The 13,961-nt window shown below is 44.2% G+C and overlaps 1 protein-coding gene across 1 annotated transcript in view; it reads left to right on the top strand.

Moving 5' to 3' along the window:
- lmbrd1 (LMBR1 domain containing 1) overlaps positions 1–13,961 on the top strand; it is a 43,535-nt gene that overhangs the window by 17,053 nt on the left and 12,521 nt on the right. Inside the window, exons 7-14 of the mRNA XM_076018757.1 lie at positions 1,135–1,208; positions 6,272–6,397; positions 7,032–7,184; positions 10,815–10,879; positions 11,159–11,261; positions 12,478–12,582; positions 12,679–12,828; positions 13,689–13,770. Of these exons, the coding sequence (XP_075874872.1) occupies positions 1,135–1,208; positions 6,272–6,397; positions 7,032–7,184; positions 10,815–10,879; positions 11,159–11,261; positions 12,478–12,582; positions 12,679–12,828; positions 13,689–13,770 (858 nt within the window). The remainder of the gene's footprint in view (positions 1–1,134; positions 1,209–6,271; positions 6,398–7,031; positions 7,185–10,814; positions 10,880–11,158; positions 11,262–12,477; positions 12,583–12,678; positions 12,829–13,688; positions 13,771–13,961) is intronic.

Here is a 13,961-nt window from a genome sequence, read left to right as displayed (position 1 = left end):
GCACAGTACAATGGGGAGCAGACATGTGATTTATCTCCATTTTACACGCCTTTGTCGTGCTGCTTGTGGAACGCCTCTAAAAGAAAGTGATGAATGTTATAAACAGGCCAAAATTATACATGCCCTGAATACTGACTTAATAATCTCAGCCAAATGCAGCTGTCAAAGACAAAGTCACGCGGCGAGCCACCTATGCTCAAGCTGTCAGGTGGGCCGGGCGCCGTGCAGCCACTGCTGGGAGGACGCAGGGTGTCTGTGAAGGGACGGCCGTGTGGCAGTTTTAACGCGGAGCCCTATAACAGGTGGGATCCTGACAGGGGAGAGAGCCTCTCAGCCTCTTCATCAATCCCTGTCTTCCGTCTTCGGCTTTGACAGCTGGTATGACACCCACTGTTGTCCCCCCGCCTGATGGGTGGTCTCCTTTTTCCGCCTCAATCAGAGGTGACACGCATCAACTCGGCCCGCCGCGCATTATGAGATTTAGCCGCATAAAGGCTGATCTTGATCGGGGGCCTACAGTGCGGTGACGGAGAGGACAAGAAGACGTTCGGAAGGGGTGGAAAACTTTGCCGCGGCGCATTGATTACAGCGTGACGCACGCTTGTCCGCAAAACCCCAAAGTCCGCGTCGATAACCGTTTCCCCCTGGTGCCTCGAAGAAAAATGTTTCCTGCTATTTTCTCATCAAAGAATCAGGTCAAATGTGTTGTCCAATGCGTCATATTCTCGAAAAGCTCCTGCTAGTCGCACAAAAAAAACAAATTCGGAATTTATATCCTTTATTGGATTTGAATAAAGTCTTCCACTTGTTCTTTTTTATAAGGGGGAAAGCAAAAATCTGTTTGCTTTTACTTATGCCGTCATGCACCACTGAGCAACATTTCTAAAACCAACGAATAAAGCAGCTCTGTGCCCAGTGTGCAGGTCTCTACATCACAACGGTGCATAGCACGTACGTGCTAAATGTCGATAATCTGCCGCCCGAAATTACTGTCAGAGCGCACGTTGGGTTTCGTGTCCGGTGTTTGTGCGGCTGCCAGAGTTGATGCGACTGCCAGTGGCCAAGGTCAGCTCTCTGATAACTCTCCTGTTTCTTTTTCTCCCCCGACCCCCCCCCCCACCCCCCCTCCCGCAGATGGTCTACCTGCTCTGGCTTTCTCCATCAGCTCCTTGACCTTGATTGGCATGTTGGCAGTGATTACATACACGGTGAGTTGCGCTCATCAGCGCCTGATCTGCACAGTAATTATGACCAAACACTCAGTGCGGTCATCTTAATCGGTTTTGCGCCTGAGTTTTGATCTCTGGCGTGATGGAAGGTTTCCTGATAGAGGACGGAGGGGAAAAAATACGAATTTAAAAATGGATTTGGTCGGATTTTCTCAAGATATTCTATTCGCTATGGAATGGTTGCACATGTATTTTCTCCCGGGCCATTGATATAAAAACCTTTGGAATCATTTTTTGGCAACCTTCACTATCACCCATTTACCTTGTGTGCATTATTACACATCCGGTATTTGGATCCCGTTATGTTCTTCTTCATTTTCTCCCCTTAGATTAGAAAAAATTACTGTGCTGTTACACTCATTAATGCCGTCCATTTTTCATGGCCCCAAACCCTGTTACTAGACGGTGGAAATTCCCTGGAGGTGCAGTCAGTGGTGGGAATAGCCCAGGAAAGTGCCGACTGGCTGGAAGTACAGCAAATCTACACGGGTATCAAACGCTGGATGTTAAAGTAAAGGAGACAGCCAACCCAAATCTTTCCAGTTTCCTTTAATCTCAAAGAGTACAGTTTGACAAATTACACAACAATTGAACATGTAGCTATTAATGAATAATACTCAAGTTAAGTGAATTGTAGAACCAATCTCACTTAAATACAAAGAGAAGTCATAAAGAGTTATTAACATTTTATGGCCTGAGAAAGCAGGTCATGCTTTGGCATCCTGGAGGTGCGACTGTGTCTTGTTTTTTAATGGGCCATGTTGGGTCCAATCAAGTATTTCAGACCTGAAAACACCAGCTTTGCATTTGTACTGACCAACAAAAATGCAACATCTGTTGTAAATATTTTAACATGCGTTTGTTTTTCTTGTTCCTCTATCTACACTCAGTCCATACATCTTCACTTCCTCATGCTAGAGAAAATGAGGCAAGAACATCCTGGGTACAAGCACAGCCATCTTACACCAGTAATGTCATTTGGAGCCAGAGGCTGTGTGGCAGAGATCAGGCAGTAAAACCTCGATCAAGCGCCTGCTCGCATATCTGCCTGCTGAACCGCACCCACAGCAAATAAACCTTAGATTTTACTCTGTTCTTGTGTGGCATCAAATAGCTCAGTGTAGAAACTCCCAGTACCTCAATAAAAGTGTAACAAAAAACAAACAAACAAAACACAATATATGTAAGTTAATTGACGACAATACAAATTTGATTACACCCATTTACCATCTGTGTGTATCAATGGTGTTCGCTTGCAGCGAGCTGTCTAATTTTTCATCCTACACAAAGCTTCTGCTCATGTTCTGTGTAATTTCCTCAATTTAATTCAAGTGCAGTTCTATATGTGTGTTTGGGTTGTCCTTGACTCCTTGGCTAATTAATCATTACTTTGAATGCAAAGTCGCACACTTTGGTATATAAACAGTTTTGAACACTGAATTTGGGTAAAGAAGAGAATAATGTAATTGTTTTACTGTCTAACGTGAATTTAAAGAAGGACATTGTTCCAGGTTGCAGTGTTATGGTTGATTGAAACCGTGTTTTGCTTGTGTACTACATTTATTTTAATAAGTGCTCTGACGGTCACATAGTGATGACAGTGAGCTGAGGTTTTGGTGCAAGTGGTCGTGAGTGCCTGAGTCGCTTCCATCGTTGCCTGTCACATTCAGTGCACCACCAGTAATTACATGTACTTTGGGACACAAAATTTACCAACCACTCTGTTTTATAAAGTTTATATCCACATATATGTATAAATATACACATATACATGTATGTAGACCTGCAGAACGTCCAACTGAGCGTCTACAATGGAAAAGACAGGTGAGGTACAGTTGGTGACTATTATGATTTATTGACTGAGTATCTCAATATTTGCTATAGTACTGGAAACTCTCTCTCGGGTTTAGAGAGAACAGTCTTGGAAATATCGAGCGTCAGTTTTCATGACTACCGTGTTGGCGCCAGAGGTCTCAGGTGAAAGGACGCAAAGGCAACTGCGACTCGGTGACCACTCGTTACAGCCGGCTCGTGTAGAATTGCACCTCTGAACACATGCAGCAGAAGATCAGTCTGGGTTCCACCGCTGTCCACTAAGAAGAAGGAAACTGAGGCTTCAACTCGCCTCTTGTTCGCAACAGCTTGACAGTAGACTCCCTCCCTCAGAGAGAGAAAAAACAAAAAAAGCATTACCTAGTCTGATGAGTCACGGTTTCCGCTGCAACATATGAATAGTAGAGCAAAAATTTTACATAAAGAACATGAAAGCACAGATCCATCCTACCTTGTATTAACGGTTCAGGCTGCTAGCGGCGGTTTAATGGTTTTCGGGAACATTTTCTCGGTACATTTTGAACGCCTTAGCACCAGCAGAGTGCAATTTAAACATTACAGGCTTCCTGAGTATTATAGCTCACCATGGCCATTCTTGTGTTCCACCGTCTGATTCCTCTTTCCAGCGGTGTGACACTCCATCTCACGAAACTCAATCTTCTCAAACTGGTTTCTTAACCATGGCAATGGGTTCACTGTGGTCGCATGGCCTCCACAGTCACCACATCTCAATCCGGTGGAACAGTCTCCGCTGGAGTCGGAAGGTTGAAAGCTGCAGCAATTACGTAATGCCGCAAAATCCAAACCTAAAGCGTCCGAAAAGGGTTGTTCAGTACGTTGTTGAGTGTATCCGTTCAAGAGTTGTGACAGTTATGACGGCACCTGGGAGTGCAAGTAACTCCATGTACCGCCAGAGTACACTGAGTAAACTGGTAGGTGTGTTTCCATCCATTTTGACTTTCACAGCCAGGAATCTTGTGCTCTGTGATGTCTGTAATTGAATGGCACCTTTACGTACTGTGCTAATAACATGCACTTTTACCGTGGCCAGATTTAGCATGTCATTTCTGCCCAGGAAAATGACAAAAGTATTATTAGCAGTATGCCAGAGTTCTCAAATGTCATTGTAAAACATACTGTCAATCACCGTGAATAGTCACTCATGGAATATAGGGAACTGCGTCCATTTCTGTCTTTCTTTAGACGTCACGTTATGATGCCCTCAGTTTTTCTGCAACTTTGACTGCGACTTTTGCGATGAAGTCACCTGCCATCTGCGACACTGTCGAATGTACCTCGATGTCTGGTGAGCAAAACGCAGAGAGAGCCCCTTCAAGTTTCCTGCCAGCGAGCATCAGCCCTTGAACATGCAAGGTCGCCGAGGTATAATCTCGTTTGATTGAGAATTCATCGATCGCTGACATGAAGGGCAATCAATCAAAACACGGCTTTGATGTTCAAAATTTGAAGTGATGACACACGATTTTTGTCATGTGTCCTCAAATTGAGCCATTTTAAAAATGTGCCCTATGTCATCATAACAAAAAACATTATTTTTTTTTATGTTTGTATTTTTGATTATATTTTAGTTAATACAAAGAACATATTTTGTACTGGCAAAGCATGGCTTGATGATTTTTCCATTGTGAGTACCCATACCCACGCTGAATCAAGACGACGTCGGTGTACTTTTGTCCTTCACCCGGCTCACTTGTTAGCTTAAAAAAAAAATAAATATATATATATTTCCGAGGTCTTGCGCTGAAGTCTTTGCTTCAACCCCCCCCCAACTCTTCCGCAGCACCAGTGCCATGTGCAAAAAATAAATAAATAAAAAAACCCACACACTTAGCATTCAACCCTGCTATCAGCTCCACCCCGTTACAAGGAGTAGGAGCAACAAAGAGAGGGCTTGTGGATGAGAGAGACCTCGTCCCCCCCTCTTCCCTTTCAGCCGTCACATGACTCCCTCTGAACAATTTCAGCCAGTACGCACACGTGCGCACAGCCTCGCACTTTCATTCACCCTCCTGCGAGCCATTTGTTATTATTGACTTTAAAATAACCCCGATGACTATGCATTTTCGGTGTTCGATATGTGCGTCCTACCAGGGACATCTGTGCCCTTTCTCGTGCTTTCGTAATTTTTGTTTGTCATGTCGTGGCACACGGGAGAGGAAAAGGATATGTTTCTCCTGGGAATTGGGGACAGGTTTTCCTTTTATGAGCGTGCTTGATATTCGGGACATGCTCCAGTCTTAAGAGCTCTGTGATTCATTGCAGGAGGCGACATTCGCCCTTAGCAGGGATCCACAGCAGTGACTAATAATAGTCTAGCCTGACTTGGTATCCCATGCGACTCTCTTTAATACATCCTAACGCTCAGATAGGAGAAGTTGTTTAAGGAAAACATCTCACTGTGACGGAAAGAATATTGTTTATTTTGATGAGGCTGGAACAGTCTGCACAGAAGAAACCTTTTTACTTAGAGCCTATAAAATATCATTTCTCCTGCCTGGGAAGAGTAAAGCAGCACAGCTGGACAAAATAAAGCTTTTGTCCGTTGCTATTCAATATACATAGATTTTTTTTTTTTACATGTAGCAACTACTGAAGAGATTGCATGCGGGTGGTCTCTGAAATGTTCGTCTCTCTAGTCCAATTCCCCCTGCCATCGTTTATCTGGCTTTTATTTTTGGTGAAGGAACCTGCAAAACAAGGAAACTCATTTCTATTCAGAAATACTATCATCAATTAACACCCAAACCACCAAGCTGCCCACTCTTTAAACTGGGATTTGAAAAAAAAAAAAAAAAAAAAAAAAAACCCTACCCATTAAAAAGTTGCCCATATCCGAGACAGAGGGTAGTCTTGTCACATGGGGGCACTGTTCAGCTGTAAATTGCATCAGCGCGATGTGAGGCGGCAGCATCCGCACACAAAATGGTTGCAGCAAGTTTCACCAATAAACCTCTTAACAATTATAGATTCCACCATTTTAATCATTTCCCCTTCCTCGAAATGAGGCCCAAAAACAATGGAATGGAGTAACTGTATGTGTTCCTGTGTGTTTTCTGACACCTCGTTTCACGTTGCCGCAGGCAAGGGGATCTCTGATTGGGCTGCACGTGCCACCTCTTATTCACACAACTTTTTATTTGTTTGATTATTTTTGTATTCATTTTTGCATGTATTCTTCTGTCCTCCAGGCGTACGGCATGTCTGTCCTGCCTCTGAACCTGATCAAGGGGACCAGGAGCGTGGCGTACGAGCGCCTGGAGAACACGGAGGACATCGACGACGTCGAGCATCAGATCGAGAAGCTGAAATCCAAGGTTGGTTCCGCCGCAGGCCTGCGTGAAGAAGAGCAGGGGGTGCGGCTTGTGACAAGTGACGAGTCCGAGCCGAGAGGACACGTTCCTTCCGCCACGTCATCAACAATGCCCCCCCCCTCCCAAAAGAAAAGCATGAATAAAAAAACACTAGAATGCTTGCGTGCTTTCGCACCTGTGATATCTTGTCATCTGCCGTGTGCGTGCATGCGTTCATTCAGAGTTACACATGCGTAGCCTCAAGCTGCTTAGTGCCTCGTCCTTATCTCTCTTGCTGTGCTCCTCTTGTCTTTGCTCGCAATTATGTATGATGAGCATTTTCCTTATCAACAAGCCATCGTGCAGTCAGCTGAAACACTGAAATGTTACTCGTTAGCAGGGACACGTTTTCCTCGCTGTTATTTGCCTTCCAAGGCTGAATATCTGGACTTAATACCTGTTTAAAATAATACTCCATACTTTGCTGCTAGTGCATCAGACATGCATTGAATTGCTTCATTGAAAAGGCGGTCTCCAGATGTTTATTTTGGTAATGCTGTTTGCGCGAATGCTCCAATGAAGCCGCAGCTCTATCTGTCTGTCTGTCTGGCTGGCTGTCTTTCCCGCCGTGTACTATTCATCCCATTTATTATGACAGTGCAGCGACGGGCGTCCGCTGTCATCGAGGGACCGGAACAACCTGCAGGAGCTGGAGGCCAAGCTGCAGGTCCTCCGTCGCAGGGGAAGGCACCTGGAGCTTGCAGAGAGGAACTGCTGCTCTAAAGTGGGCAGCGCTCTGAGACCTTTAAAGGTAGGTCTGCCACATTGCAATTGGGCAATGTATATTTAAAACTGGCCGCTGTGTAGAAGCCATGTGAAAACTTTTTCGTTTTTGTTTGTTTTTCACCACTGTCTGTCCTTGATGGCCCTTTCGGACCAGTTGGTGTGGAAGTTGTCAAAAAGCTTTTGTGCTTTGTTCCTGATTTAATTCCATGTTGGAGTCCCACCTGTTGGGACGAGTTCAATTAAAGCTAATTAGCGTTAAAATTGTTGTTAAAGTTTTCTAAATGGCCTCTAGATGATTCATGCAATCAACCAAGTATTTGTTCAGTTCTGATCCTGCCTGGAGACAAATTGACTCTGGACTCGCAGACAGCGAGTGCATTTACTGTCTGTATTGTAAATGCACTCGCATTTACTTTCCTTTTTTTCAGTTCCGCCTTTTTTCAGTGGTTTGTGGCTTGAGCTGGGTGCGTGCTGCATAATTCCTAGCATTTAATGAAGCACTTTTCACACAACCAATGTTTCATTTTTTAATCGTTGTTTGGCCTAGTAGCATAGTTTGTGCTTATTTTTCCCCCACCATCTCATATATGTTTCTCTGTTTCTTGCGCCGAAGTTTTAAATCTGGACCGCTCCAGATTCACTTTTAGTTCTACTTTATACAACCACGTATTTACGTGAGTCCCATGGGGCGTCCCTTCACCTAATTTACTCTGAAGTCTCTCAGGAGTCTCAGGATATCTCAGGCAGGATCCTGTGGGTCCCTTGAGATGAACCAAAGCAACCGCAAAGTTTTACTTTGTTTTGCAGCGGGCAACTGCAGGGACCTCGTGTTCGCAGGCTCAATATTTTAGCTTCCCACACTGAAAAATACCCCGAGGGATTGTGGAAGGAAGCAGGGTCATAAAACCTTTTAAAAATATTTCAAACATTGCATCGCTTAAAAAGTAGCGGTAGTTAAATGCACCTTTTGTGTCCATTAGTTTTGAGATATTTTGCGTCTTACCGGTTACCTGTCAGACGTTAAGATTTTCTTTTGGACTCACACAGTTCCTGGTTAAATATTGGAACTTTTAATATCAGCACAGTTGTTGCGTAACGCTGCGATTATTCCAGCCTCCTGTCCTGTAACACATGCATGCAACGGCATGCTTGCGTGACAAACCCCTATTTCGTGTTTGTGCATAACTTAGCAGTGGCTGCGCAGGTGCTCTCACCGCCTTGAAATTGTGTTTTGTCCAAACAAAGGACTGAAATGGCTCCAGCATCATTCTCTTAAATTTTCTTTTACTTGCCCACACTGATTTTTATTTTCCAGTGTTTTACGGCTCTGCAGGGATGCACAAACATTTAAAACCATTGCCTCTAACAGTTTGCCTTTAACCAGGGGGGCTGCGGCTAATGACAGTCCCCAGGCTCAAGTTTAAACAGTAATGAGTTTTGAGATTTATTTACTGTATGCCCAGGCAGTGGTGTGGAGTGACAAACCAAATGGTTGTAATTTCTCCAGAGCCGCGCCATGCCGCTACAGTTTCTGTCTTCAACTGATGTCAGCTCTGAAAATAAACTAACTAATTGTTTCGGAACATCTGAAGTCACATGGAACAATAAAATAATTGTGGTTTGATGAGATTTTTTTTTAAATAATGAAAATCCACACTTGTGAAATTGTGTCGTGTGCTCACTCCGACTTCTTGCATTTGATCTGCGTATCATTTACTACACGGGACAAAACTACATGGCTAATTAAAAGCGATCTGAAAATCATCTGGGTAATTAAATTTGTCATATTTACCAAACATTCACAGCTAGTGTGGTCCTCAAACTCAGTATTCTGACGCCTCTTTCTTTCTCTTTCTCTCTGATCTGAAAAAGCGGAGCCTCTAAATAGCCTCTGATTGCGCTGACTGGAAAAAGATAAAAAAAAAAATTAATCTGGATGTGGGTGATATGATTGCTGAGACCTGTGGAAAACCTCTCCTCTGAATGCGCGGGAGCGTTCTAGCATGGCGGCGGGACGGCCGACACAGTGGCTTTTGTTTCCCCCACCGTCCCACACGCTTATTCAATTTGTAATGGGCCGGAGAGACGGCGGGCGTTTCAACCTGTCACAAAAGGAAACGCTCAAGTGGACGTCGGGGGGGGGGGCTTAGATCAAGTAGAGGTTGCCGCACAGTGGCGGTGAAATCAGGACGGTGCGTGTGGCACGTGGGAGCATCGTTACCGGACCATTGCTGCGACGACCCGGTGCCAAAGTGTCTAATTGCCAACGGCCGGTATGGAGGGAAGCAGAACGGGGGTTTCCATGGCCCCTCGTCTGCCGCCTAGCCAAACAAAACACTTTGTATAATTTATGGACAGATGCACTGGCAGATAGAGCGACCTCCCGGTCAGCGCTGTAGCGACGGCACTGCACTCCACGTTAGTTTGTTGCCATATTGAGCATCGCCTTGCATTGTTTCCAAGTTTAGGCCGATGCCGCTCAAGCGGCTCGGTGCAAAACAATCCATCTGGACGAGGAATGCCGCAGGGAGAAGCAGCACAGCCTTCCTTAAAAATAACAAGAACATTTATTTTTTACTATTTACTATTTCATTTTGCTACACAGTTTGTCTTGCGTTTGGGTTGTGTGGCATTAGGACCACCTGCATTATGCATGATGCAATGCATATAATGAAGAAATATATGATAATGTAGTGCTAATTCCCTTTTTTTGCTTTCCACTCTGCTGCTAAAGTAGAACCCCAGAGAGTGAGTGATGAAGCCGGCGCCGAAAAGAAAATACATCATTTCCATACAAGCAACGTGGTTCCGTTGCCGATGTACACGGCGAGCCAACCCGGTTGCGTGGCAGTGTAGGTCCTTGATTGCCTGAGCGCGGAACAGTTTAATGCCCCCCCCTAAAAGCCCATTTCCTGTCCTTCAACCATCGCGTTGATTTGAAGCACCTGCGAGTGCTTAAAATCCATCTCGATGGGTGGTGGCCATCAAAAAAAGTAAGTCAGCATGAAATTTGGCCAAGATATTAATAAGGAAAGTGTGAAGAGATGTAAAATCAAATAGTTGTTCAGTACCTAAAAAAACAAGAAAAAAAAATCTTTTTCAGCAGTTCTTTGCTATATAGTTGCTGGTCCATGAAGCGATCTAATCTTTCCATTTAGGTTTTTTACTGTTGTGCCATGCTCTTGCCATGACCATCAATTAATTCCCACCTTGCTATTTACCTCCAGATGGCAGAAAATAGTTTGCTGCCCTGTCCTACATGTCATAGTTTTAGTTTTTTTTAAATTTGAACCTTTTTTTATCATGCATACGGCAGGCTCAGATATTTTCGCCAGTCTCTGTTTTTGAAGAGCTTTCTTGCCTTTGGCTGCCGCCGCCGCCTGGTTCTGCCTCCCCGCTCGGTCTGGGCTGTGCCATTCCTTCCTCCTGTCACCTTTAAGCGCCGTTGCCAAACCGAGGCCGGCTCGGCCATATGGTCTCCCCTTGACAACACGCGTGACAGTGTGCTTGTGATGGCTGACACAGTGGACACCTTTAGCAAACACTGTGTTTTTCAGGTCAACGTTGAGCCACGCGACTTTTCCAGAAGTCACACTTGCGTTGTTCTGAGATGTTACACGCTTCAGTGTGTTGTGTATGTGTGTTTTTTTCTTAGATACTGTTGGGCATTTTCTTCATCCTGGTTGCCGTGCTCTTCGTCATTGCCTTGTTCATATCAAAGTAAGTCCTGATTCTTATGTGAAGCTCTTTATTATGGCATCCCCATACATACATATATATATATATATATATATATATATATATATATATATATATATATATATATATATATATATATATATATATATATATATATATATATATGTATATATATATATATATATATATATATATGTATATATATATATATATATATGTATACACACACACTTTTTGGCCGTTTGCTTTTGTTCTTGTACTGTGCCGGTGACGAGTGTGCTCCTTTCTCCTGTCTCTCAGTTTGGATAAAGCGCTCCATTCCGCTGGCATCAGCTCCGGGTTCATCATCTTTGGCACCAACCTTACGAATCCGCTGAATGAACTTCTGTTAGTCTTGCAACCCGTGAGTGTCTTCTCATCTTTCATGATGAAAAGATGATTATCCTTAATTAAGATGCGCTCAAAGTCTTATTTTCTCTGCCCCTCCGTCATTAACCTCAACGAAGCACAATGTTGAAGCACTTTCTTTTTCTCTTGGCTACCCTTAAATGCACTTGTGATACTGTCTTCAAAATGAGAGAGCGAGAGACAGAAAAAAAAAAAGAGTAAGGGGGTGCGCACTTGAACGCACTGCAGGTGAGCTTTGAAAAACATCTTGAGCAAAAAGCAGTGACACCGAGTGAATGAGTCATCTTGCCAGATATGAGTCATTTGACAGTTGCTTTCTTTGGGATCAAGTCTGATGAGCGCGACTGGAATTTTACCAACACTCGAAAAGCAGTAAAACTTGAAAAAATGTGTATGATGCCGTATTTGTTACTGTGTGCAACACAAACTGTTCACAGATGCCAAAGAATGCTAAGGAGACAAAAACTTCTCCCGGCCTTTGCTTCAACTTGTATCATTTCCATTAAACTAAATGGAATCTGCTTGTTTTTCCAAACGTGATGAGGTCAGCGCGGCGGCTGCCGCTCAATTGGATGCATGGAGCCGAACTAATAGATTAATTAGAGTCAAAATGGGAAAATGCGATCAAAGTGACACCCTTGGTCTGAGTTTAAAACTGTAATTGAATATTATCTGACAAGGGTGGGGATAATTAGACGCCAGACCATAAACTTGGAATTCCACTGCAAGACTTAAGAAGATGAATTGGCAGGCAGCTCAAAACAATCAAATATTTACTTCAAGCTAATGGCATTGATTTCATTTCCATCATTTAGAATTGTTGAAGCAGTTGTATGCAATATACCTAGAACATGAAATCAAACATTTAATATGGTTTACATTAAACTCAGATTTGAATTTTTTTTGTGCATAAATTGTTAGAATGCTGCTAAAGCAAAAAAAACAAAAAGAAACAACAATAGGTGTGATTGCAGTTGTTTGGTATTTCATCACGTCTGCTCGTCGCGCCGCAGCGCCTGCCAGACCGGCTTCAGATAGGTGGACTAAAGCGACAAGAAACAGAGCAAGTTGCTCATTAACGGCAAAGTTAAAAAGATGCTTGAGAAGCGGCCAAGCAGCGTTTGGCTCCGGAGCCTTTCAGTAGCAACACATGTGAAACCTTGCATGTGAGAGAGACGCACCTGACTTCTGTCCTTCCCCCTCCATCACAGGTTTTTCCATTGGATTATATTCTGATCACAGTCATCACCATGTACTTTGTAGTCACATCTATGGCTGGCATTCGCCACATGGGCATCTGGTTCTTCTGGATAAGGGTAAGCGAAAAGCCTGGCTTCACTGGTTAAAAAAAACCAAAACACTGTTTACTGAACATGAATTGTTTTTTCTTTTCTTTTTTTTCTCACTTTCAGCTGTACAAAATAAGACCAAAGAGAACCCGCCCCCAGGCCCTTCTCTTCCTGTGTATGATCCTCCTCCTGATTGTTCTTCACACCAGCTACATGATCTACAGCCTCGCCTCGCAGTATGTCATGTACGGCAGCCAGAAGTACCTGGTGCAGGTGAGTCCATGTGGTCCGGAGTTAAGAATCGGGGGGGGGCTTGCAAACCATTTGGGGTCCAGCCCGAGTGTGAGCAGCGGTGTCTGCTCTCTCCGGGCCGCCGGCCGTGCTTTCAGACTCGCGTCCTTTTTTCGGACTCCTGTCCGTCTCCATTAGACCGTGCAGCCATTACTGCGAGGGGCCGTCGTTTGCCCGTCTCTCCTCTGCGTGATCCGATGCGGCTCCGCTCGTTTGCGCGCTCCGTGTGTGGGTGTGCGCGCCGTGCAGAAGCACCGCAGAAGCAGCCTCCTGCCTGCGCTCTGCCTCAGAAACATCTTATAAACAACATAATTAAAATGAGCGAGGGTGCCATTTCCACAGAATTAGCTTCTTTTTAAATGGGAGGAAATAACCTTCAACAGAAGATTGATGTATCACTCCCGAGGTAAAACACTGGGACTAGAGCCTTCCTGCTCTTACCTACACAATTTGAAAAGCAGGGCCGTCTATACGGCATGTTGTCACTATGAAGAATGTGCTCAGTATTTTCATTTAATTTAATTAGTCTTTGCCTTTCCCTGGCAAACCTCTGCTTTGTTTCTTAGCGGAGTTTGATTTACAGATAGACCGTTGGATTTTTAATTGCTTTGGTTGAATTATATGCAAATCTCAGAGCACCATCTGTTTTTTTTTCCTCTCTCCTCATTCTATCCTCACAGTGTGAATGTAAAAAATGCTTTGCGCAGTTTAGGTGACAATTATTCTGCTGCTTGCTCAATGTGCAACATGAAATATTTTTGTGAAGTTTTTCCGGCAAAATAGAACACGTCTCCTGTGTTGCTTTCCCCCCCCCTTTTTTTTATTTTATTTTTTTGTATCAGAGTGAGACGCCCTCAGCAGGTCCTCCGTCTGGGAACGCTTCCTCCGGCACCGCGAGGATCTGCGACGCCAACGCGCCCGAGGGTAAGTCTGTCATCTCTGCAACAGTCAGGTAGTGCTCGTCCAGCGGTGAGATGTTGGGAGGGTTGTTCAGCACACCATCAAAGATTCATTCCTCGCAAGACAAGCCTATCTATCCGAGAGGAAGGAGAGGAAGAAAAGGACATTGTTTGACGGGCCGCTTCTTGTAGAAACGCTGCTCTGTAATCTTTAGC

Source organism: Nelusetta ayraudi, unplaced genomic scaffold, assembly GCF_046127955.1.
Source record: "Nelusetta ayraudi isolate G7.1 ecotype Tasmania unplaced genomic scaffold, CSIRO-AGI_Nayr_v1 ptg000008l, whole genome shotgun sequence".
Classification (NCBI taxonomy): domain Eukaryota; kingdom Metazoa; phylum Chordata; class Actinopteri; order Tetraodontiformes; family Monacanthidae; genus Nelusetta; species Nelusetta ayraudi.
Note: the sequence above shows the minus strand (reverse complement) of the source record. Positions and strands in the feature narration are given on the sequence as shown.